Source organism: Macaca thibetana, chromosome 9, assembly GCF_024542745.1.
Source record: "Macaca thibetana thibetana isolate TM-01 chromosome 9, ASM2454274v1, whole genome shotgun sequence".
NCBI classification, from domain to species: domain Eukaryota; kingdom Metazoa; phylum Chordata; class Mammalia; order Primates; family Cercopithecidae; genus Macaca; species Macaca thibetana.
The window spans coordinates 11,743,478-11,768,842 of NC_065586.1; the positions used below are offsets into that span (position 1 = coordinate 11,743,478).

Genomic DNA, 25,365 nt, shown 5'->3' on the forward strand with positions numbered 1-25,365 from the left:
CTTAGTAGCCACCTCAGTTCTCAGGTCAGCTCTCTATGTCACAGTGCTTATGTTCAAGTCACTTTTATTGAGTAATGGCCCTGAAGCAGAAGAGACATGATGCTGGCTGGCAATTTGTATATGCTGAAGAGAAGCTACCCAGTGCTTCCTTTAACTGAAAGGGGTGAAAGTTCTCAACTTAGAGAAGAAAAAAAATCAAATGCTGAGGTCACTAAGACCTACTGTAAGAACACATCATCTGGCCAGGCGCGGTGGCTCAAGCCTGTAATCCCAGCACTTTGGGAGGCCGAGACGGGCAGATCACGAGGTCAGGAGATCGAGACCATCCTGGCTAACACGGTGAAACCCCGTCTCTACTAAAAAAATACAAAAAACTAGCCGGGTGAGGTGGCAGGCTCCTGTAGTCCCAGCTACTCCGGAGGCTGAGGCAGGAGAATGGCGTAAACCCGGGAGGCGGAGCTTGCAGTGAGCTGAGATCCGGCCACTGCGCTCCAGCCTGGGCGACAGAGCGAGACTCCTTCTCAAAACGAAAACAAAAACACATCATCTTCTATCTGTGAAGTTGTGCAGAAGGAAAAAGAAATGTATATTAGTTTCGCTGTCACACTTCATACTGTACAAGTTATGGCCACTGTGTGACAAGTGCTTAGTTACCTTTGTAGGTAGAAGACGTGAACACAAACAAGCTCCAGTTGCTGGCAGATGGGTTGGGATTGGTGCTGTCTGCAGTTTCAAGCATCCACTGATGCTCTTGGAACATACCCCCTCAGATAAAGGAGAACTGCAGCAATACAGGCACATGGGGTTGAGTCTTCAGACCCAGCCTGGACCTGTTTTTGTGAAGTGTTTGCAATGGCAATGAGTTGGGACAGTTCTCTTTTTAAAACGTAACACAGACTGGCTAAGCAAGATTGGTTCTACGTGACTTGACTAAGGAGAATGCTTTTTCCATTCACGTTCAGAACTACCAGAGACAGTAATTACCTTGTGATTTGGTTGAAGCTGTCTGTAGGGAATCCAAGTCTTACAAGACACGATTTCCTTCCCCCACATTTACTCGGTGCAAAACCTGATGATAGAATGTGGGAAACTTCATGTTATTTGTTCCAGCTTATATTCTTCAGTAAAGTGCATCGGGTTAACCTTTCCCTGGTTAGTTTTGAGCTGAACTGTGGTGGTAGAAAAGGTTACCTTCGGTGTTTTTCCTCTTCTGTTACTACACCCTTGCCGTCTTTGGGCTTCCCTCCTGAATTGCCCTGGGGTTTCTAGGTGATCCGTGTCCTTTCTTCCCTCATTAAATCATAACTTATCTGCCTGTATCATCTCCTGACATACTGGGTCTTTCAAAGGCTCCAAGGTGCTAAAATGACCTGATAAATCATTTCTTTAGCCTCCAGGAAACCTTCCTTTTCTGTGTTGGTGGCAGCCAGACTCAGGTGCCTGAAGGACACACGCAGGTGCCCTCCGGTGAGTGAGGCGGGCAGGTATCTGTTTTGGAACAATCAGGTCTTCTCCCCCCCTACCCACACTCACCCCCCAGACTCACCACTGGCGTGTGAGCCTGGATATGCGTGTGAAACACAGCGCTGGGGTTTAAATGTACATGAATAGAATTGTGCTAAGAATCTAACTCTGACTTTTCCTTGAATGCTTTGAAGGTCTGTGCATGGCCTCATCCCGCTGGTCTAACTGATGTGCAGTATTCCATAGTAAGCATTTACCACGTCTCTACTTATAGAAAGTTCATGGTAGGTGAAGAACCTGGACTGCCACCAACTCTTCTCAACAGCAAGCAACGCTGTATACCCATCCCGGCAAGTGTTTCCATTTGTTCCTAGTAGAGAGCTCCCCTGGAGTGAAGGCTGAGCAGTGGGATGTGTGGCTCATAGGACACACTTAGTTTCTCTAAGTACTGCCCAGTTGCCCTACAGAACGGTTGTGTGAATTCACTCCCAGCAGGTTCACAAAGGTTGCCCCATGTTCTTGCTGACACTTGTTATTGTCTTAATTTTTGCCACTCCAGTAGGTATGAAAAAATGAATTGTAGTTTTCACTTAAATTTTGCACTTTTTTTGTTCACTAGTGAGGTTGAACATCTGTCTTGTACTTCGTAATCATCTGGTTTCCTCTTTTGTACACTGTCTAATCATATTCCTTGTTCATTATTTTTTTCTGAGTTTCTTATTTAGAAGATTTTCTTACATTCTAGCTATCAGTTCCTTATGCGTGTTAGACAGTACATATCTTCTACCAGCTGGCAGCTTTTCTCTTGATATTGTCTATGGTGTCCTTAATTTTTATGTAGACAGATGCATTGAAATTTTCATCTTATAACCTGTATTTTTTGAGTCCTAATGAATAGAAAGATTAATAGAGCAAAATAGGAAATTCAGAAATAGAACCAACATCATATAAACATTTAGTATAAATAACATTAGTATTTCAAAACAGTGGTAAGAGATGGATCCTTCAGTACTTGGCACTGGAGCTGTCGGGTAACCTTGGCTTGAGGGCAGGGAACAGGTCTCTACTCCACACGTGACACTGACGTAAATCCAAGGCAGATCAGATATTTAAATATGAAAAATGAAACCATAAAAATGCTAGTAGAAATTCGAGAGGTATATTCTATATTCTTAGAATAGGAAAGGCCTAAATTTGCAAAAACACAAGCTATAAACAAAAAGATTGATAAATTCAACTACATAAAAATAAATTCTTTAGGTCGTATTACAAATTAAAAAAAAAATACTTACAATTTATATCTAACGATTTCTGTAGGATAGAAATAAAACTTTCCAGTCTGTTTCATTGCTCTGTCTATCCTAGTACCAGTGCCTTGTGTTTTACTTACTACTACTTTATATTAACTCCTTGGCTGGGTGTGGTGGCTCACGCCTGTAATCCCAACGCTTTGAGAGGCCAAGGTGGGCGGATCATGAGGTCAGAAGTTCAAGACCAGCCTGGGCAACATGGCGAAACCCCATCTCTACTAAAAACACAAAAATTAGCTAGATGTGGTGGTGGGCACCTGTAATCCCACCTACTCGGGAGACTGAGGCAGGAGAATCACTTGAACCCGGGAGGCAGAGGTTGCAGTGAGCTGAGATCACGCCACTGCACTCTAGCCTGGGCAACACAGTGAGACTGTGTCTCAGAAAAAAAAAAAAAAAAAAAAAACTTAAAATACAATATGGAATAGCAGTGGTGAAAACAGAAATGGTTTTTAATATTTTCCGTTAAGTATAGTGTTTGCTGTCTTTATTTTCATTTTCATTTTATTTATTTATTTATTTTGAGACAAGGTCTCGCTCTGTTGCCCAGGCTGAAGTACAGTGGCCACAATCTCAGCTCACTGCAACCTCCGCCTCCCAGTCTCAAGCGATTCTCCTGCCTCAGCCTCCCGAGTAGCTGGGACTACAGGCGCACTCCTCCATGCCTGGCTAATTTTTGTATTTTTAGTAGAGATGGGTTTCGCCATGTTTGCCAGGCTGGTTTCAAAAGCCTGTCCTCAGGTGATCCTCCTGTCTTGGCCTCCCAAAGTGCTGGGATTACAGGTGTGAGCCACCACACCCATCATCATTTGCTGTCATTAAAAAAAACTCTTAGTTAACAAAAAAAAATTCCTCCTAATTTGTGAAGTTTTAAAAACATTTCTGCATAATTTTAAGTTTCTCAAATGCTTCTTTCATCATCTGTTGAGATAATTGAATGGCTTTTCTCATTTAACCTGTTAATGTCGTACATCACATTGGAAAATTAATGTGATGCCAGCCTTACAATCTTGGGATTAACTCTTCTTTGTCATTATTTGGTTTATAGACCCAGTTTACTAATAATTTTATTTGGGACTTTTTGCATCTGCATTTTTAAATGACTGGCTTGTCATTTTTTCTTTCTCATATATTCTTTGGGTTTTGGTATCAAGGTTTTAGTAGCCTCAAAATTAGATAGTGGGGGCCGGGCGCGGTGGCTCATGCCTATAATCATAGCACTTTGGGAGGCCAAGGCGGGTGGATCACCCTGAGGTCAGGGGTTTGAGACCAGCCTGACCAATATGGCGAAACCTGTCTCTACTAAAAATACAAAAATCAGCCAGGCGCGGTAGCTCACACCTGTAATCCCAGCGACTTGGGAGGCTGAGGCAGGAGAATCGCTTGAACCTGGGAGGCGGACGTTACAGTGAGCCAAGATTGTACCACTGCACGCACTCCAGCCTGGGCATCAGAGTAAGACTCAAAAAAAAAAAAAAAATATATATATATATATATGATGATATATATATATATATATATATATATGATGGTGGGGGTTGTCTCTTCTTTTTCTCTTCTCTGGAAAAGTTTGTGTAAGGTTGGAGTTATTTGTTCCTTGAATATTTGGTAGAACTCTCCAGCAAAACTTTCTGATTGGCTTTTCACTATTGAAAGATTTTTATCTGCCGATTCATTTTCATTAGTGGTTATAAGACTTCAGATTTTTTATTTTATTCTTGAATAAGCTTTAACGAGATATTCTTCCAGGAATTTGTCCACTTCATCCATGCTTTCAAATTTACTGGCATAAAATTGTTCATAAAAACCTTTTCAACATCTATGGCACCTATAGTTATGCCCCACTTTTTATTCTGATATTCATCTATTTTTTCCCCTCAGTTCTGTTGAAAGTTTGTCAATTTTATTAATATTTTCAAAAACAATTTTTTGTTTTATTTTTCTCTACTGTATGTTGTTCTGTTTAATTTCATACTCTTTGTTTTCTCGTTGATTTTGCATTTATTCTCTTGGGTTTTTTCTAACTTAAGTTAGACGCTTGGTTCATTAAATTTCAGCCTTCTTGCCTCATGTCACAGGCATTTCAGTGATGTTTCAGCTGTATCCCACAGGTTTCGATAGGTAGCATTTCTATTATTTATTTACGAGTATTTCTCAATTCCTAATGTTGTTTCTGAGAGTTATTTAGAAGTATAAATTCCTAGTGCCTACACACGTGGGTTCTTCCAGTTATCTTTAGTACATTGATTTCTAATTTAATTGCTCTGTAATAAACAAATATATATTTGATACCAGTCTCTTAAAATTTTTCAAGACTTGCTTTCTGGCCCCACATCATCTGTTCTCCTACGTATTCTGCATGAGGCTGAAAGAATGTGTATTGTGAAGCTGTTGCATATAATGTGTTTTAAATGTTAATGAGATCAGCTGGGCAGGGTGGCTCACGCCTGTAATCCCAGCACTTTGGGAGGCCGAGGCAGGCAGATCACGAGGTCAGGAGATCGAGACCATCCTGGCTAACAGGTGAAACCCTGTCTCTACTAAAAATACAAAAAATCAGCCGGGCATGGTGGTGACGCCTGTAGTCCCAGTCCCTTGGGAGGCTGAGGCAGGAGAATCCCTTGAACCCGGGAGGCAGAGCTTGCAGTGAGCCAAGATGGTACCACTGCAGTTCAGCCTGGGCCACAGAGCGAGACTCCCGTCTCAAAAAAAAAAAAAAAAAAAAAAAAAAAAAAAATGTTGATTAGATCAAACTTCCCATTATATTGTTCAAGTCTTCTATATTCTCATGCTTGATATATCAGTTGCCAAGAAAGGTGTGCTAAAGGCTGGGCGTGGTGGCTCACGCCTGTAATCCCAGCATTTTGGGACACTGAGGCAGGTGGATTGCCTGAGCTCAGGAGGCAACACGTGAAACCCCGTCTCTACTAAAATATAAAAAATTAGCCAGGTGTGGTGACGTGAGCCTGTAGTCCCAGCTACTTGGGAGGCTAACGCAAGAGAATCACTTGAACCCGGGAGGCGGAGGTTGCAGTGAGTTGAGATCGTGCCACTGCACTCCAGCCTGGCAACAGAGCAAGACTCCATTTCAAAAAAAAAAATCTAATGTGACAATGTTTTTCTTTTAACTGGATCATTTTCCATTAAATGTAATTATGCAAATATTTAGATTTTTATCATAATTTGTGCTTTTTATTTGTCCTCTTCTGTTTTTTCTTTTATCCTTGCCTTCTTTTGGAATGATTTATTTTTTAATCTTTCATTTATCACCTCCTGTAATTTAGATGATAAATATTCTGGGTTTTTTTAGTGGTTTCTCTAGAGATTTTAACATGAATGCTTATATAATTTTAAACTTGGTCAATATTTTAACTTCCTTTAGAACTCAGATCCCCTCCCTCCTGTGTGTGCTGTCACTGTGGCATGTTTCAGCTCTGCCTTGTCGTAGAAAACAGGATTGTTTGATACACTCAGTGTTTGTTGACATTTACTTGCCTATTTAGTCCACATCTTTCCTCCCTGAAATAGAGCCTTTTTAAAACTCTGTTTTTATTTATATAGAAATTTATAACATTTTCCCTTGGTCTTTTTTCCACAAACATTTTTTTAATCAGAGGTACAGGTTTTCAGCAGTTAAAACCTTTAGCAATTTTTCACGAATATATGTTTGTATACATATACGTATATGTGTGTCAATGTGTGTGTTTTTCAACCTGTCTTGGTTTCAGATGAAACAGAACTTCTGGAAATTTGCATTTTCTATACTATTTTGCCATTGTTCTTGAAAAAATATTTTTATAGGCCAGGTGCAGTGGCTCACGCCTGTAATCCCAGCACTTTGGGAGGCGGAGGTGGGCAGATCACCTGAGGTCAAGAGTTCGAGACCAGCCTGGCCAACATGGTGAAACCCCATCTCTACTAAAGATACAAAAATTAGCTGGGCATGGTAGCACATGCCTGTAGTCCCAGCTACTCGGGAGGCTGAGGCAGGAGAATTGCTTGAACCTGGGAGACGGAGGTTACTGTGAGCCGAGATCATACCACCGCACTCCAGCCTGGGCAACAGAGTGAGATTCTGTCTCAAAAAAAAAAAAATTTTTTTTAAATTTTAAAAATTAGCCCGCTGCGGTGGTGGGCTCCTGTAATCCCAGCTACTCAGGAGGCTGAGGCAGGGGAATCGCTTGAATCTGGGAGGCAGAGGTTGCAGTGAGCCAAGATCATGCCACTGCACTCCAGCCTGGGCGACAGAGCGAGACTCCATCTCAAAAAAAAGAATGTTTTTATAGTACATATAGGTTTAGGTTGAGGGTTTTCTTGTGGTTTTTTTTTTCTGCAATATTACTGTTTCCATTGCTGCTGTTTCAATAAGTCAGTCTAATTATCACTTCTTTGAAAATAATCTGTCTTTTCTTTGAGTGCATTTGATTGTTTGAGACAGGGTCTTTGCCCTGCCACCCAGGCTGGAGTCCAGTGGCATGATCACAGCTCACTGCCACCTCCAACTCCTGGGCTCAGGTGATCCTCCCACCGCAGCCTCCCCAGCAGCTAGGACTACAGGCATGTGCCGCCATGCCTGGCTGTTTTAAAATTTCTTATAGAGATAAGGTCTCACTGTGCTGCCCAGGGTGGTCTTCAACTCCCAACCTCAAGAAATGCTCCCACCTCAGCCTCCCAAAGCACCGGGATTACAGGTATGAGCCACTACACCCAGCCACTTTGTATATTTTTACAATATCTTTAAGTTTTTCAAAAGGTAATACATTCATATGGTTAAAAAAGAAAAGGATATTATATTTCTAGAAACTCTCCATTTAACTCTTGTCCTTAATTCACTTCTACCCCTCACACACAACAATTGTTGTTGACTTGTATATCCTTCCAAAGTTTCTTATGCATACAACAACAAATACAAATATACATTCTTAATCTGTAATCTCTTGGTTTTACACAATGCATAGTATTTTATATATAGTCCTAGACTTTGCATTTTTTTGCTCAGTAATATACCCAGAGATCTTTACTCTCAGTACATGGAGAGCTTCATTTTTTTTTTTTTTTTTTTTTTTGAGACGGAGTCTTGCTGTGTCACCCAGGCTGCAGTGCAGTGGCCGGATCTCAGCTCACTGCATCCTCTGCCTCCCGGGTTCAAGCGATTCTCCCACCCCAGCCTCTCTTGTAGCTGGGATTATAGTCATGAGCTACCACGTCCGGCTAATACTTGTGTTTTTACTAGAGACAGGCTTTCACCATGTTGGCCAGGCTGGTCTCAAACTCCTGACCTCAAGTGAGCCACCCACCTTGGCCTCCCAAAGTGCTGGGATTACAGGCGTGAGCTACCACACCCAGCCTTCCCTGTTCTTCATACAGCTGATTAGTATTCAGTTACATGGATGTACTCTATTTAACCAGCCCCTTATGTTAGACACTTAGGTTATTTTGGGGATTTTTGTTATTACAGACAATTCTACAGTGAGTAACCTTATAAGGTTGGTGCAAAAGTAATCATGACTTTTGCCATTGAAAATAATGGAAAAAGGCTGGGCGCGGTGGCTCAAGCCTGTAATCCCAGCACTTCAGGAGGCCGAGACGGGCGGATCACGAGGTCAGGAGATCAAGACCATCCTGGCTAACACGGTGAAACCCCGTCTCTACTAAAAAAATACAAAAACTAGCCGGGCGAGGTGGCGGGTGCCTGTAGTCCCAGCTACTCAGGAGGCTGAGGCAGGAGAATGGCGTGAACCCGGGAGGCGGAGCTTGCAGTGAGCTGAGATCCAGCCACTGCACTCCAGCCTGGGCGACAGAGCAAGACTCCGTCTCAAAAAAAAAAAAAAAAAAGAAAATAATAGAAAAAAACATAATGACTTTTGTAGCAACCTAATACATATGTCCCTGTGTGTGTGCAATTTCTCAGTAGGATAAATTTCCCCAAATGGACTTGCTAGGTGCGTGGGAATAGATTTTACATTTTGTGCGGTTGCCCCCAGAGGCCTTATGCCAGTTTACACTCCCACCAGCAGAGCCTCAGAGCACCTTGTTTCCCCACAGCCTTGTAGCTACTGTTTCGAGACTGCTTTCAAGATTTGCAGCTGCTTTTAACTTTTTCTTGTTTTCGGTGTTCTGTGGTCTCATTGTGATTGTCTAATAGTACATTTCAAATTTTTATTCTGTGTGGGATTCATGAGAATTCCTCTGTCTGTGGATTGATGTCTTTATCAGTCAGCGGGATACAGAGAATACACACAGAAATGAATAATTTAGGAAAGTTTAATTAATAGATTATTTACAAAAATTATAGGCAGCGTTAGGGAAAGCAGCAGAGGATGGTTCGGTACCTAGAGGACAGCAACACTCAGTAGCTGTTAGCACCCCTGGGCCCTGGGGGAAAGGGAGGGAGCCATGGAAGCTGGGGAGGGAGCTGAGAGGAAGGGCAGAGGCTGGGGTCCTCGGCAGGACCCACCGGCCTACAGGGAGCTGGCAGCCTGCCTTTCATGCCGGGGTCTCATTGGCTGGACTGAACCAGCAGCCCCACAGCAAGGGTGCCCATCTGATACCTTCCTGCTCCTGAGCCAGGAGAGTGAGGCTAGAGAAAGACGGAGAATGGTTCTGATGGGGGGACTCTCAGACTGAGGCTGTACCACACAGTGTCTTTCATCCGTTGTGAAACACGCTCAGCCATTGTCTCCTTGAACATTACCTCATTCGTTCATTCATTCATTCATTCTGGAGATGGAGTCTCACTCTGTTGCCCAGGCTGTAGCGCAGTGGCACGATCTCAGCTCACTGCATCCTCCACCTCCCGGGTTCAAGCGACTCTCCTGCCTCAACCTCCCAAGTAGCTGGGATTACAGGCGTGCCTACACCTGGCTAATTTTTGTATTTTTAGTAGAGATGGGGTTTTACCATGTTGGCCAGGTGGTCTCAAAATCCTGACCTCAAGTGATTCGCCTGCCTCGGCCTCCCAAAGTGCTGGCATTACAGGCGTGAGCCACCGCACCCGGCCTCGAACACTACTTCCGCCCCATCTGCTCTCCTCCCCTCTGAGAAACTCTAGTTAAACACAAACCTTAGACGTAGACATAACCCTTCTCAGCCTGTGCTGGGTCTCTTAACCTCTCATTGGTTTTCACATCTCTCTGTGCTACAGTCTGGACCAATGATAGGTTTCTTCAGATCACTTTTCTTTCTTACATTCTCTGTCTAGCTATATTTGAATATTTGATCTTCTGTTTACCCTGTCTGTCAAGTTTAATTGTTATCAATTTTTTCTTTCTAAAAAGTTCTATTTGGTTGTCTTCCACATTACTCTGGTTATTTTTTAGGATGATAGCCTTTCCTCCTGCCTGTCCCTGGACGTGGGCAGTCACAGGTGATTTACATTTCATCCAGCACTGGAACAGTTTTGAACAGTTAGATAGACTCCGGCCAGGCCATGGAGTCTGTCTAACTGCCAGAGAGGAAGGTTTCTGGGATTTGGTTTTGCTTTGTTTGTTTGTTTTAGAGATAGCCAGCTGTGTCACGCAGGCCGGAGTGCAGTTGTGTAATCATAGCTCACTACAGCCTCAGATTCCTGGGCTCGAGCCATCCACCCACCTCCCGAGAATACAGGCACGCAGCACCACGCCTGGCTAATTTTGCTATTTTTGGTAGAGTTGGGGTTGAGGGGGGTACCTCTGTGTTGCCCAGGCTAGTCTCGAACTCCTGGCCTGAAGCAATCCTCCCACATCAGCCTCCCAAAGTGTTAGGGTTACAGGTGTGAGCCACCACTCCCAGCCTTTCCAGGGTTTTACCTTCTCTTGTCCCCAACTTTTTCCTGTAGCTCATGACTAGGCTCAAGTGTCTCCTATTCTTAAAGGAAAAACAAACAAACATATAGATAGATAGATAAATAGATATAGATATATAGACTCCAAAATGCTTTTCTTTAACCTCATTTTCCTCTACAGCTATTGCCTCGTCTCTCTTTTCTGTTTCTCTTTTCAACCCAAATTCAGAAACCGCTAACCATCTGCTTCCAGGATTGCTGTTCCCGGCACAGCCCACTGTATTGTGATTTCTAACCCGCCTTCACAAGGTCACCTTAGTTGATGGAGTCAGTGGCTGGTTTTTAGTCTTTATTCTGGTTTGTTGTTGTTGCTGTTGTTGTTTTGAGCCGGAGTCTTGCTCTGTCACCCAGGCTGGAGTGCAATGGCGCGATCTCGGCTCACTGCAACTTCTGCCTCCCACATTCAAGCGATTCTCCTGCCTCAGCCTCCCAAGAAACTAGGATTACAGGTGCCTGCCACCACACCCAGCTAATTTTTTGTGTTTTTAGTAGAGATGGGGTTTCACCATGTTGGCCAGGCTGGTCTCAAACTCCTGACGTCAAGTGATCCGCCCGCCTCGGCCTCCCAAAGTGCCGGTGCGCCCAGCCGCCCACTCTGTTCTTTCCCTTGCTTCTTTCCACTCACAGAATGTCATAGAGATGGAGGGGCCACCTCATTCTTTTTTAAACAGTGTGTGGTGTTCAGTTAGCCTCACTGCTTTCAGGGCCTTCTCCTGGTTCTGCCCACGCTTCACACCATGGCCAGAGTCGCCTTTCTAAACTGTAAGTGGATTCTGTCCCTCTGCGGGGTGTAAAACTCCCTTGGTGCCCCCCACCTGTAGGCAAAGTTCAGAAATCAAAGCTGCATTTACTGGGGTCCAGTTGACCTCATCCCCCCCGTTTGCACCTCTCTACCTGTTTTGCAACCTGTGTTGTATCTTGAGCTTGAGCCGAGTTCACTGCTTTATCCTGAGCACTTGCCATTTTTCAAACAGGCATATATTTCCACATCTTTGTTAATTCTTTTTTCTCTGTTAGGAATGCCCATAGGGGTGGGTGATGTCAAAGTGTTGTTTCAAGAGTGTGTTTAATGGGCCAGGTGCAGTGGCTCACGCCTGTAATCGCAGCACTTTGGGAGGCCGAGGCGGGGGGATCACCTGAGGTCAGGAGTTTGAGACCAGCCTGACCAACAACATGGTGAAACCCCGTCTCTGCTAAAAAATACAAAAATTAGGCTGGGCACAGTGGCTCACGCCTGTAATCCCAGCACTTAGGGAGGCCGAGGCAGGCGGATCACAAGGTCAAGAGATCAAGACCATCCTGGCCAGCATGGTGAAACCCCGTCTCTACTGAAAATAAAAAAAATTAGCTGAGAGTGGTGGCGCATGCCTGTAGCAGCTACTTGGGAGGGTGAGGCAGGAGGATCGCTTGAACCTGGGAGGTGGAGGTTGCAGTGAGCCAAGATCGCGCCACTGCACTCCAGCCTGGCAACAGAGCGAAACTCCGTCTCACAAAAAAAAAAAAACAAAAATTAGCCGGGCATGGTGGCAGGCACCTGTAATCCCAGCTACTCGGGAGGCTGAGGCAGGAGAATCACTTGAACCCAGGAGGCAGAGGTTGTAGTGAGCCAAGATTGCACCATTGCACTTCAGCCTGGACGACACAGTACAACTCTGTCTCAAAAAAAAAAAAAAAAAAAAAAAAAAGTTTAGCTGTCTCCTTAAATCTTAGAGCTTGGCTGAGTCGTCACCTTTGCTGTGAAGTCTCTGAACCCTCCCTGGAGCCATGGGCACTCCTTCCTGGGCACTCCTGGACCCCTGTAATGGCACCGAACATTGTTACGTTATCTGTCTTCCCTTAGAGTTGGCGCTATGTGGCAGAATCACTTGTAGAACTCCTTAAAAACACACACTCCCAGCCTTTACCCCCATAAATGTATTCTGTAGGTCTGGGTCTGAGTCCCAAAGAGCTTCTCATCCATTGCCTGGGTGAAGCATCAGTGCACAAATGGGCTCCTCTATGGAAGGGAAGTCTGATTCATCTGCCTTTCTCTAGTACCTGGAATCTCCCCAAAGTGAGGTAGGAAAACAGTAAGCATCAAAGAATATGCTTAGGCTAGAAAGGAAGATAGGGTTCAGATGGAAGCAGGTGATGACTGATAGGCTGAAACTTTCATTCTCAAGCCTGTTGGGAATGGGTTTAAGTTGACTGCTTTTGGGAGAGTGGTAACAATTAAGTGGTGTTTCAAGATTAATCCAACTGGAGAATCCGGCAGAAGTGTAGAGAAGAGGGAGAAGGCAAGGAGGACAGCAGGTGGCAGCTGTAGTTGGAACGTGTATCCCAAAGCTCACGTGTTGGAAACTTAATACCCAGCATGGCCATGTTGAGGGGCGGGGACGGGAAGAGGTGATGAACATTTTCACGCTGTTATTGCAGGAGTGGGTTCACTATAAAAGCCAGTTTGGCCCTTTCTCATGCTCTCTTTCCAGTGATGCCTTCCGTTATGTTAGGATACAGCAGGACATAGCAGGAAGGCCTTCAGCAGATGTGGCCCTGGATCTTGGATTTCCCAACCTCCCAAACCACAAGCCAGGTAAGTTTGTTTCTTGTACAGCAGCACAAAACAGATGAAGACAATGGCTGTGGCAATAACGTAGGCATGTGCTAAAATGGTCCTGAACTTGGATGTGCGACCAGAAGGGAAGTGGGTACAACTGACGTTGTAAAGGAAGAGTCTGCAGGGCTCGGCAGCTGGCGACCTGTGAGTGGCAGGGAGGGGAGGAGTCGGAGACATCTCCATGGCTCATTTGTGTGACGAGGCTGCAAGCCCCTGTGTCTAGGGATGGGCGCTGATTAACATAATGTGGCTCTGGCGTTTGGCAAAACCAGCCCCTTCAGGGGAATGGTGGAAAGACCTGGTTACTTGAGCTGCTCTGTACACCCGAGTGTGGCCATTTGCTCCCATCCCAGTGGTGGGATGGGGAAAGGAGGGCTTTGTGTGTAACACCATCTAGGTCATTCCAGGGCCTCTGGGAATGTACGGAGAAGATGAAGGAAGGGAGCTGCCTTTCCGGCTCCACAGCCCACCAGCTCTCCTAGGACCATGATTTTGTCCTTTTTTTTTTTCACTATTTGGAGTAGTGGCAAATTTATGTATATGCGTATCATCTTCTGGTTTCCTAGCCTTGCTCTTAATCGCCATTTGATGTGTACCGATTGAGCAGAAATGTGTTTTTTTTTTAAATCTGTTTTACAGAGTTGTCTGTAAGGTTTCTCAGAGGAGGTTTTCATGGTAATGCTTGAAGTCTTAAATGACAGGGTTCCCCTAAAGGTGTTCAAGGCAGACTGCATTTTGTCCACAAGTGGTCATGTTTCTATTAATCAGCAAGAGGCTTATTCCTATGAGTCTTCTTTGGTCTTCTAGAAGGTTCTGTTGAACTGTCTTAACACGCCATTCAGGGGCTGGGCTGGATTTCGTGCTAAAAGGGTCAGAGGACCAGGCATGGTGGCTCACACCTGTAATCCCAGCACTTTGGGAGGCCAAGGCAGGTGGATCACTTGAGCTCAGGAGTTCAAGACCAACCTGGGCAACATGACGAAACCCTGTCTCTACAAAAAATAAGCTGGGTGTGGTAGTGCATGCCTGTAGTCCCAGCTACCCAGGAGGCTGAGGTGGGAAGACTGCTTGAGCCCATGAGGTCAAGGCTGCAGTGTGTTGTGATTTTACCACTGCACTCCAGCCTGGTTGGCAGAGTAAGACCTTATCTCAAAAAAAAGGTAGCTGGGGTTGGAGGGCGGTCAGAGGACTATATGAAATTAAGCGGCTTACAGGGGACAGTTTCAGTGTCTTTGCTCCTGGAAGTAAAGATGGGAACTTCCTCACAGTATTAACCGGGGGTACTTTACTTATTCTGAACACGTTGCAATAGCATTTGAGGTTTCTGTAGAGTCCTCAGTGTCGGAGATATCAGTCAGGCTCCCAGTGGTAACACGTTAGCTCTTGTCACCTCCCCTCAAGTGTGAACTGTAACGGAGCTGGAGAAGCAACCACAGTTTATGGCGTCTGAGACAGAAAAGCCAGGGAGAGCCTGAGTGCGAAAGAGCTTGGAAGTGCAGAGGAAGATGCCACATTATTCTGTCATATTTCCAGCAGCAAAGTCATCTTGAATATACCCATCTTTCCTTCAGATTATTCCACCTTCACATGGTGACTCGTGCCTATAATCCCAGCTACTCAGGAGGCCAAGGCAGGAGGATCATTGGAGCCCAGGAGTTCAGTGCCAGCCTGGACAACATAGCAAGACTATCTCTGAAAAAAAATTTTTTAAAATTATTCTTATGTCTTCAGAATGGTTAACAATATAAAAGAGAAGTGGCAGTCAGCATCCTCAAACCGGTTGACTTAGCGTTTCCCAATCCCCTTTACCCTAATGATCGAGTTTGAGAGTAGAGATGCATCTAAGCCATGTTTTTGAGGGATGGAGGCGTTTTACAGTCTAGGCTCACTGACCACTGTCATTCGTGTTTGGTGTCTCTAGGAGTGAGCTGTTGCCGCAGAATGGGCTGCTGGCTCCTGCCCTGCTTCCTCTGATCGAGCCAGCCCTGATGACTGTGTGGAGATGCCTGTAACCCACCAGAAATCAGACGCATCTGACATGAACTCGGACACGTCCCCCAACTGCAGGCTCCGAGCCTTCAGCAGAGGCGGCAGCCTGGAGAGTCGAAGCAGCAGCTCTCGCTCCAGAAGCTTCACTTTGGTGAGTGAGTTTTTTTTTTCATGCTTTCTTGCACTTCGGTTGGTGGATTTTGCCTCAGTCCCTCTCCCTTGAAGTAATATCTTACCAGATCTTTTTGGGTCAATAGCTTGATGTTTGGGAATACTTCTTTGTGAAATGGTTATTTTTAATCATCTTAAATTTTGCACAAATACAGAGCATTACCCATAGTCATGGGGCAAATCCCTCGCTATGGCCAGTAACTCATGGCTGCTTAGACCTAGGCAGGACCAGGCCCTGGGCAGAAACCAACCCAGACAGGAGCGCTGCTCAACAGCTCACAAGATAAACACAGTTCACTCTTTTTTCGTTTATTTGAGACAGAGTCTCGCTCTGTCGTCCAGTGGCGCGATCTTGGCTCACTGCAACCTCTGCTTCCCAAGTTCAAGCAATTCTCCTGCCTCAGCCTCCCAAGTAGCTGGGATTACAGGCATGTGCCACCACCCGGCTAATTATTATTATTATTTTTTGTATTTTTAGTAGAGGCAGGGTTTCGCCATGTTGGCCAGGCTGATCTTGAACTCCTGACCTCAGGTGATCCACCCGCCTCGGCTTCTCAAAGTGCTGGGATTACAGGCGTGAGCCACCACGCCCGGCCCGCTCAAGCAGATGTTTCACTTCTGTGCAAGTAAAGATGCTTTTGTATCCTTCTCAGAATCCAGACCCTTGCATAGCTTTGGGAACTTTACAAAAAGAGTTTGTAAAGTTGAGAGGATCTCGTACTTTCCCTGGTGAGGACGTTCATCTTTCAGGAGAGGGGAGACCATGACACTCACTCCTAGAGGGAGGAACACAGGACAGAATCGAGCCCCCGGGCCTCACTAGGAACCACTGGGGGCGCCTCTCGGGTCCTCTCCTCCAGTGGGAGCACCAGTTTCCCTCAGATACACTGTGCCATAAAATTAGCCCCAGTTATGCTGAAGCTAGATATACTTGGTATCGGGTAGTTACTAGTAATGACGGAATTTTCTAGACCCCCACTTACATATTTTCTTTTTTAAAACCATTATGGTAATATGCAATAAATATTATTTGATTGGCCAGGCACGGTGGCTCACGCCTGTAATCCCAGCACTTTGGGAGGCCGAGGCGGGTGGATCACCTGAGGTCAGGAGTTGGAGACCAGCCCAGCCAACATGGCAAAACCCCATCTCTACTAAAAATACAAAAATTAGCTGGGTGTGGTGGTGCAGGCCTGTAATCCCAGCTACTCAGGAGGCTGAGGCAGGAGTATCACTTGAACCAGGAAGTGGAGGTTGTAGTGAGCTGAGATCGCACCACCGCACTCCGGCTTGAGTGACAGAACAAGACTCCGTCTCAAAGAAATGCCCAGCACCCGAGCAGCGCAGGTGCCGGCTTCTCCTTCCCTGGTGTCCTGTTAGTGTCCACGGGGGGCGCCATTCCCCTTCATCCTGCCGCCCCTATCCTATTGGGATCCATGCTCCTCCTTCCACCTCCTTCTCTTCTTTGTAGAGGTTCTTCGATCGCTAAAGGTGAGGTGTTAAAAGGGAACATTCCTTCCTCCTCTGTATTGCACACATTTCTTAATTCTGCCAGTTTTATGGGCATGAGTTTGATTTTAAATTAAAGGATTCCTGTTGTACCCATTTCTTTCCTATCCGTTACATCATCCAGTAGCACTCCTGTGGTATATGTGATGTTCTGTTCCCCGCCGTGCCTGTCCCTGTATATCATAGGGTAGAATAATGGAAACAGCATTGTAAAGCCCACTCATTATGAAGTTATGTCTGCATGGTGTGTGTCTGGGATCACACAATTCTGCTGTATCCTGCCTTAGACCTGTTCTCCTCCAGATGTTGGAGGAATGTTCTGGTAGTGTTTCCTTGCCTTCCCCTCAGGCCTGTTAACTGTTTTCAGGCATTTTCCTCCAGGGACAGTTATTGAGCTAAGTTTATTTGTCATTTCACAGTTGTGCGCTTTCCTTTAGAACTAGCAAAATGAGAAAATATGGCATTTAACTTTAAATGACAACTAAAGTGGATTTTTGGTTTTGTTTGTTTAAGACAAGGTCTTGCTCTGTTACCCAGGTGGGAGTGCAGTGGCATGATCATAGCTCACTGTGGCCGTGACCTCCTAGGCTCAAGTGAGCCTCCTGCCTCAGCCTCCCAAGTAGCTGGGATAATGGGTGCGGTAGCATCGCACCTGGCTAATTTTTTTTTTTTTTTTTGAGACGGAGTCTCGCTCTGTCGCCCAGGCTGGAATGCAGTGGCCGGATCTCAGCTCACTGCAAGCTCCGCCTCCCGGGTTCACGCCATTCTCCTGCCTCAGCCTCCGGAGTAGCTGAGACTACAGGCGCCCGCCACCTCGCCCGGCTAGTTTTTTGTATTTTTTAGTAGAGACGGGGTTTCACTGGTTTAGCCAGGATGGTCTTGATCTCCTGACCTTGTGATCCGCCCGTCTTGGCCTCCCAAAGTGCTGGGATTACAACCTGGCTAATTTTAAAAATTTTTTCGTAGAGATGAGGTCTTGCTATGTTGAACAAGCTGATTTAGAATTCCTGACCTCAAGCAATCTTCCTGCCTCAGCCTTCCCAAGTGCTGGTATTATAGGCATGAGCCACCACGCCCAGCCTACTAAAAGTTTTTTTTTTTTTTTTTTTTTTTTTTTTTTGCAACCTCTGCCTCCCCGGTTCAAGCGATTCTCCTGCCTCAGCCCCCCAAGTAGCTGGGATTACAGACATGTGCCACCATCCCCGACTAATTTTTGTGTTTTTCCTACTAAAGTTTTTTAAACAGTCACATGACACTTTTCACAGAGCCGCACTTAGCAGCCAGTCCCTATCACAGCATTACAGCGTCTTTAAATGTCATACTCCACTTTTTTGGAAGTGTAAATTCTAAGAGGAGCTGTAAGTTTTATTCTAACTCATCGGGTGTTTTTTTCTAATGTGACTTTTCTCTTTAAAACAAAAATCAACCATAGCGGTTTCTTAATTAAGCGGTGTCCTTTAATTTCCAAGGTCATGAAAGATTCGTCAGTCAACAGCGTTTTTAGGCCTCTAGGTTGTACGACATGTAAGTAAAACATAACCTAGTTAGTCTGTAGGTTTCTTAAGAAAGAAAACCTCGTTCTCATTTATAGAGGTTTTTTTTTTTTAAGCAAATGTTATTCTTAAAAGATAAAAGATGAACGCCTGATTTGAATTGAGAGTACCCTAAAGTTTTCAGTGCTAGTTGGAGTGTCACCTGGTATATAACAGATGTTTGCTCATTAGAAACTTTTCTCCTGAGACAGTGCAAGTTGAAAATTTAAAACGCGTCCAGGTTTGGTGACGTACAACTGTAGTCCTAGCTACTTGGGAGGCCTGAGGCAGGAGGATCACTTCAGCCCAGGAGTTAAAGGCCAGCCTGGGCAACATAGCAAGACCCCTATTTCTACACAAAACAAATAAATTCTAGAAGATGATCTCGAATATTTTTTAAAGTTAAAATAGCCACTTAAATAGGATTATCGAGGCTATCTGTATGGCCACAATTATGACTGAAGCTGTTGTAAGAGGGCAGTGAATATGAAGTCTTTATTTCTCAAGAGGCTGGTTGTGTGCATGCATTTTTTTGGTAAAGAATCCTGCCTGTGAATTTTTTTTAATGAAAGGTATAGGTAGAACTAGAATTAGTTGTCCAAATCTTACAATATGTGGCTACAAATGTGTCCCTTGAATTATGTCTTTTCCTTTGAAATGTAAGAGGGTGGCTTTGATGTGTGTGCAAGGCGGTGCTTCCTAACAACGTCGGGAGCGTGCTTGTGGAGATTCCTACCTCGAGAGGTGATGCAGGCACAAAATAAAAGGCCCGAGAAGGGCTGGAGACGTCCATAGGTGGCAGCTCTCCTCTCCATGGCTCCTGTAGGCGGCTCTGGGTGTTTGGTTACCAACGTCACCCTCTAAGGCCAGTGTCTCCAGGGCTCACCTCATCTCACAAAACCCCCTGGGTGCACGGCGAGGACACGGTGCTGCCTCATACCAGTGTTCCCAGGCTCTCGCTCTGAATGAGGTCCTGAAGTCGGGTCTGCCTTCACACATCCCGAAGCTTCCTCTAGAAGAAAATAGGATTTGGCTGCTCGGAAAGGGCGGAGCGCTCTCCATTGGCACCATTCCCAAGGAGCGGAGCTCCAACACCATGGCTGCCTTTGTGAGGGTGGCTGGGGTCCCAAGTCTGCCTCTTACTTGTTTTTACCTCTGGCTTGGGCAAAAACAATGATCCAAATTTATGAGCGAGTTTTTAGGATTTAATATTTGATAGTTCTGTCTTGAATCCCCCTCTCCCTACACCCACAAGTGCTGTGGCACTGAAGTCACACAGCGGTCTGTGACCAGGCATCTGCCAGCAGCTTCTGAGCCACGCTATTCCTCCAGAGCACTTGACACCTTTGGCCCCACACATGGCTCATGGGCTAAGAAGGCACGGCAAGCACTGGGGGACTTCCCACATGGCTGGGCTGGAGCAAAGTCTGAGGCGTGCACTAGAAATCCAGTGTGCTGTTTGCTCTGTGACTTCAGGAGGGGACACTGAACCAGAGGAGCCAGGAGGGAGAAGCCGCCCAGTCTGCGATAATCCCGCCCTTTCATCCTGCCGTCTCAGCCAGCTAGAATCCAAATGATCCTGGTCAAACAACTGCTTTAAAACATGACTCAGGAGCTTTTCTAAAAGGCCAATTCAGTCAGCATTTCATCAATGCCTACTGCATATAAGAAGTGAGAGGTGATGGGTAAGACTCAGTTTGCCCCCTTTCGGGAACTCACAATGTAGTGGCGAAGCAGCCATGGAGGACCCGAGCTCATGAGGGTCTCGGAGCGTCTCAAATGCCACACACTTGGGGTGTGTCTGTCTCAGTCAAGATCTCTCTATGAGAGAGAGAGAGAGAAGAGAGCAAGATCTGTATTACCAGTTTAAAGACATGTAAGGTGGCCCAGGAGCCCAGCTGTCATCTTTTGAAGCCATTATTCTTTGGTTTTATAGTCAAAACTGTACACGCATCTCATTCTTCATGGATTTGTGTCTCTTTCTTGCCAGAAGTGCAGGTTTAAGTGAGCCATCTTGAAACATGACAACAGGGTCTAGCTAGAAATAACCATAATTGGCCGGGTGTGGTGGCTCACGCCTGTCATCCCAGCACTTTGGGAGGCTAAGGTGGGTGGATCACCTGAGGTCAGGATTTGGAGACCAGCCTGGCCAACGTGGTAAAACCCTGTCTCTACGAAAAATACAAAAATTAGCCAGGCGCGGTGACGCATGCCTATAATCCCAGCTGCTCCGGAGGCTGAGGCAGGAAAATCACTTGAACCCGGGAGGCGGAGGTTGCAGTGAGCCAAGATCGCACCACTGCACTCCAGCCTGGGCGACAGAGGGAGACTCCATCTTAAAAAAAAAAAAAAAAAAAAAAAAAAAAAAAACCACACACACAATAAAACCTTTGTCCCAAAACCGTGGGACGCTCCACCTGCACTTCCAGTCTCTCTTCCGAGGTTGCCGAAGCGGGTGCGGCACTCAAAGCCTCGCAGGAAGCGGCTGCATTTTCTTCTCTCTGTCCCTATTGTTTCAGCTCCGAGGGGGGGTCTCATCAGGCTGGATTAGTAAATCAATAAAGTATTGCTCGAGTGTCAGAGAGCCAACTGTAGTGTTTGTAAGACGACATCAGATCACAGTCTGCCCAATACCCCAGTACCAGCTAGCCCAGGCTGCTGACCGAGGACATCGGGGGTTCAGAGACGCCTGGCTCATCTCCAGACATTTTCTTAGCCATCAGCAGCTTTTTTATCATTTTTTTTGGTCTAGACTTGAGATGAATTCTGCTGCTTCATTTTTTTTAATCCCTCACAAAGAGTCACCACAATTATCTTAGTCTGCAGTTAAACCAAATTTCTTTCTTTTTTTTAGATGGAGTTTCGCTCTTGTTGCCTAGGCTAGAGTGCAGCGGTGCTCACTGCAACCTCCGCCTCCCAGGTTCGAGCAGTTCTTCTACCTCAGCCTCCCGAGTAGCTGGGACTACAGGCATGCACCACCATGCCCGGCTAATTTTGTATTTTTAGTAGAGATGGGGTTTCTCCATGTTGAGGCTGGTCTCAAACTCCTGACCTCAGGTGATCCGCCTGCCTCGGCCTCCCAAAGTGCTGGGATTACAGGCGTGAGCCACTGCACCCGGCAATTTTTTTTCCCCCAGGACGGAGTCTTGCTGTGTTACCCAGAGCTGGAGTGCAATGGCACAATCTCAGCTCAATGCAACCTCTGCCTCCTGGGTTCCAGCAATTATCCTGCCTCAGACTCCAGAGTAGCTGGGATTACAGGTGCATGCCATCACGCCTGGCTAATATTTTTGTATTTTTAGTAGAAACGGGATTTCGCCATGTTGGCCAGGCTGGTCTCGAACTCTTGGCCTCAAGTGATTCGGCCTCTCAAAGTGCTGGGATTACAGGCATGAGCCACCACGCCCGGCCGATTCAGCTGTTTTTTAGGTAGAGGTTACTTCAGTACACGTATTTTAAGCCTTCTCAGCATTTTTGTTCAACCAACCAAAGATTTTATTCTACCGTTTCTCTAAAAACAGAACTCCTGTCCCAAATCTATGCTGGCATAGGAATAGCTAGGATTGCTGACTTTTGGACCTGTTGCTAGCAGTTTTTTAAAAAGTTATCATCCAGCTTTTTATTGGGCTGCTGCCCTCAGAGGTTGGATGGAGCTTGGATAGACCTTTTTTCTGTTATCTCTGTGCAGGAGTCATCAGAGATCAGCTAGACTGGGACTTTGTTCTCTTCGTGGGGGCTTGTTCTGGTGCATTATAATTACCTTAGTATGTTCAGCATTTTGAATTTTCTGGTTTGAATGCACTAGAAATTATCTCTTCAAAATCATAACATACATATTAGGGTAAAAATACATTGTTCACATTCTCGAAGCAAAGCAACATTTCCTTCAGAGACTTGTCATTTCTTGAAGTCAGCATGGTAGGATAGAATATGTGAGGAATGGGCCGGGCGCGGTGGCTCACGCCTATTATCCCAGCACTTTGGGAGGCCGAGGCAGGCAGATCACAAGTTCAGGAGTTCGAGACCAGCCTGGCCAATGTGGTGAAACACCGTCTCTACTAAAAAAAGTTAGCCGGGAATGTTGGCAGGCGCCTATAGTCTCAGCTACTCAGGAAGCTGAGGCAGGAGAATCGCTTGAACCTGGGAAGTGGAGGTTGCAGTGAGCCGAGATTGCACCACTGCACTCCGGCCTGGGCAACAGAGTGAGACTCCGTCTCAAAAAAAAAATGTGAGGGATGGTTTTCTAGCCTGTTCTTTTAACATCTGAAGATTTGTAGCCTTAAAGAACTGCCATTTACTCCACAGCCCAGACCAGTACATTAAAAACATCATTTGGGCCAAGCACGGTTGCTCATGCCTGTAATCCCAGCACTTTGGGAGGCTGAGGCAGGCAGACCAATTGAGGTCAGGAGCTTGAGACCAGCTTGGCCAACACGGTGAAACCCCATCTCTGCTAAAAATACCAAAAAAAAAAAAGCCGAGTGTGGTGGTGCAGCCTGTAATCCCAGCAACTTGGGAGGCTGAGGCAGGAGAAACGCATGAACCAGGAGGTGGAGGTTGCAGTGAGCCAAGATCACACCACTGCACTCTGGGCTACAGAGTGAGACTCTGTCTCAAAAAAAAAAAAAAATTTTTTTTTTGAGAAGGGAATTTTCTTTTCTGCTGTCAGCCGCCTTCTACCATTCCAACTAATAGGGACAAACTTACGCTTTCTCCAACTCACTCTTGCCCAAGAAAGCGGCTATTTTTGCTTTTCCTCATTTCCTATCTACGTAGTTCTTAGGGACCTGAGTCATTAGCAAACGCCTCTTCCAGTAGCACCCAGTCTTGCAGGAGCCTCCAGTGCGGGCTCCAGCTCTCTGCCACCTCCAGGGACCACCAGGCAATGCCTTGTGCTTTGGGATTTTTTACTGTAACAGCTTTATCGGGATACAAGTCACATAGCATACAGTTCACCCGTTTAAAGTATATATTCAATGGCATATAGTGTATTAACATCAGCACAGTCAATTTTAGAATGTTTTCATCTCCTGAGAAGAAATCCTCATCCATTTGCAGTCACCGCCCATCCCTGCCCCTGCCCTTGCCGCAGTGACCTGCTCCCCCAGGCCATCTCTTTCTTCCCAGCATCTCCCGGGGGAGGGGTAGACGGAATCTCCCTGCCAAGGGCCACAAGCCTCTTTTCTGACCCTGAGGCCCTGATCCCTTCCCCCACCAGCTCAGTCTGCTTCTGCCTCTCCTCTCCTCCCCTCCCAGGGAAGGCAGATCCGGGTTCACTGTGGAGGGCAGCTTCGTGTCCCCCAGGATTAGGCAGCAGACGGAGCCCACAGCATGGCTGGCGCTGCCTCAGGACTCAGGGCACAAGGCCAGGCTGACCACAGAGAAGGTGCTTGGGATACACGCCAGGTGCCCAGCACTCACTCCAGCCCCTCACCCTAGAGGGACTCGGGTAGGTTGAAGATGTGAGAATCTCAGCCTCCCAGGACCTGGGAAGCTGCTCACCGACTGGCTCGGTGAAAATGGATTTTGGGCTGGGTGCAGTGGCTCACACCTGTAATCGCAGCACTTTGGGAGGCCAAGGTGGGTGGATCACAAGGTCAGGAGTTTGAGACCAGCCTGGTCAACACGGTGAAACCCCACCTCTACTAAAAATACAAAAATTAGCCGGGCGTGGTGGCGTGCACCTGTAGTCCCAGCTACCCCGGAGGCTGAGGCAGGAGAATTGCTTGAACCTGGGAGGCAGAGGCTGCAGTGAGCTGAGATCGTGCCACTGCACTCCAGCCTGGGCGACAGAGCGAGACTCCTAAAAATAATAATAATAGGCCGGGCGCGGTGGCTCAAGCCTGTAATCCCAGCACTTTGGGAGGCCGAGGCGGGCGGATCACGAGGTCAGGAGATCGAGACCACAGTGAAACCCCGTCTCTACTAAAAATGCAGAAAATTAGCCGGGCGCGGTGGCGGGCGCCTGTGGTCCCAGCTACTCGGGAGGCTGAGGCAGGAGAATGGCGGGAACCCGGGAGGCGGAGCTTGCAGTGAGCCGAGATCGCGCCACTGCACTCCAGCCTGGGCAACAGCGTGAGACTCGGTCTCAAAAAAAAAAAAATAATAATAATAATAGTAATAAATTGTTTCCCATATTCAGTATTTTCTGCACTATAACCAACATGATCTTTCCAAAATGCTGCGTGGATGACTGTGCCTTGTTCCTTCTTGCGTAACTCTCATCCAGTTCTTCCAGGCCATTGACTGACGTGTCATTTCCTCTCTGAAGTTTTTCCTGCACAGACCCCTTTCCCCGGAAGTGTGGCTTGGTAACCATGCACGCTGTGTTTCCATCACACCCCAGGCTTACCTTGTCATAGGAGTTCCACACTCTAGGGCAGTTGCTGATGTTCTTACCTGAAGCCCTCGTTGGGTGGTAAGCTGTAGACAGCAGGAGCATGATTTATACTGTCGTATTGGGTTGTGTGCTTAGCAGGTGCGTGCGTGTGGCTGTGATTCAGGGGATGCCGTGGGGGTGGGCTGAGGTTTGAAATCCAGCCGTGAAAGTAGGTGAGATGCAGCCGTGCACAGATGGGCGTCGCTGCCTTAGAAGCTGACCTAGGAAGAGCCAGTGATGGACCTGAGCAGGGAGCAAGAAGCGACAAACCATAGCCTGTGGCCCGTAGCTGCCCCCACTCCTTGCTTTTATAAATAAAGTTCAATGTAACAAAAGTGAGGCTAATTCCTTACCTTGGTAGAGTTGAGTAGTTGCTACCCTAAAGCCTGCACAGCCCAGAATATTTATTACCTGACCCTTTACCAAAGAGTTGGCCATACCTCCTGAGGAATATAAAGGAGAGAATGGTGGAAAGTTAACTGTGAAGGGTAGGCGGAGCCATAGCAAATACCTAGGAAGACACAGGGCAGAAAACGTGCAAGATGTCTACGCTGGAAACTATGAGAAATCATTGAGAGAAATTAAAGGGCCAG

The 25,365-nt window shown here is 46.3% G+C and overlaps 2 protein-coding genes across 8 annotated transcripts in view; both read left to right on the top strand.

Annotated features, from left to right (window-relative positions):
- Positions 1-25,365, top strand: part of PROSER2 (proline and serine rich 2) — a 49,436-nt gene that overhangs the window by 13,798 nt on the left and 10,273 nt on the right. For 3 of the 7 annotated variants that reach the window (XM_050803243.1, XM_050803247.1, XM_050803248.1), the window contains exon 2: positions 15,114-15,332. In XM_050803243.1, coding sequence (XP_050659200.1) covers positions 15,195-15,332 — 138 coding nt within the window. In that variant the 5' untranslated portion in view covers positions 15,114-15,194. Of the gene's footprint in view, positions 1-10,444; positions 13,169-15,113; positions 15,333-25,365 lie in introns of those variants that run through there. The other 4 variants (XM_050803245.1, XM_050803246.1, XM_050803244.1 and 1 more) reach the window with 3 other exon arrangements.
- The window catches only part of CDC123 (cell division cycle 123), a 421,061-nt gene continuing 406,111 nt past the window's right edge, over positions 10,416-25,365 (top strand). The window contains exon 1 of the mRNA XM_050803270.1: positions 10,416-10,438. The gene's annotated coding sequence lies outside the window, so the exon portion shown is untranslated. The remainder of the gene's footprint in view (positions 10,439-25,365) is intronic.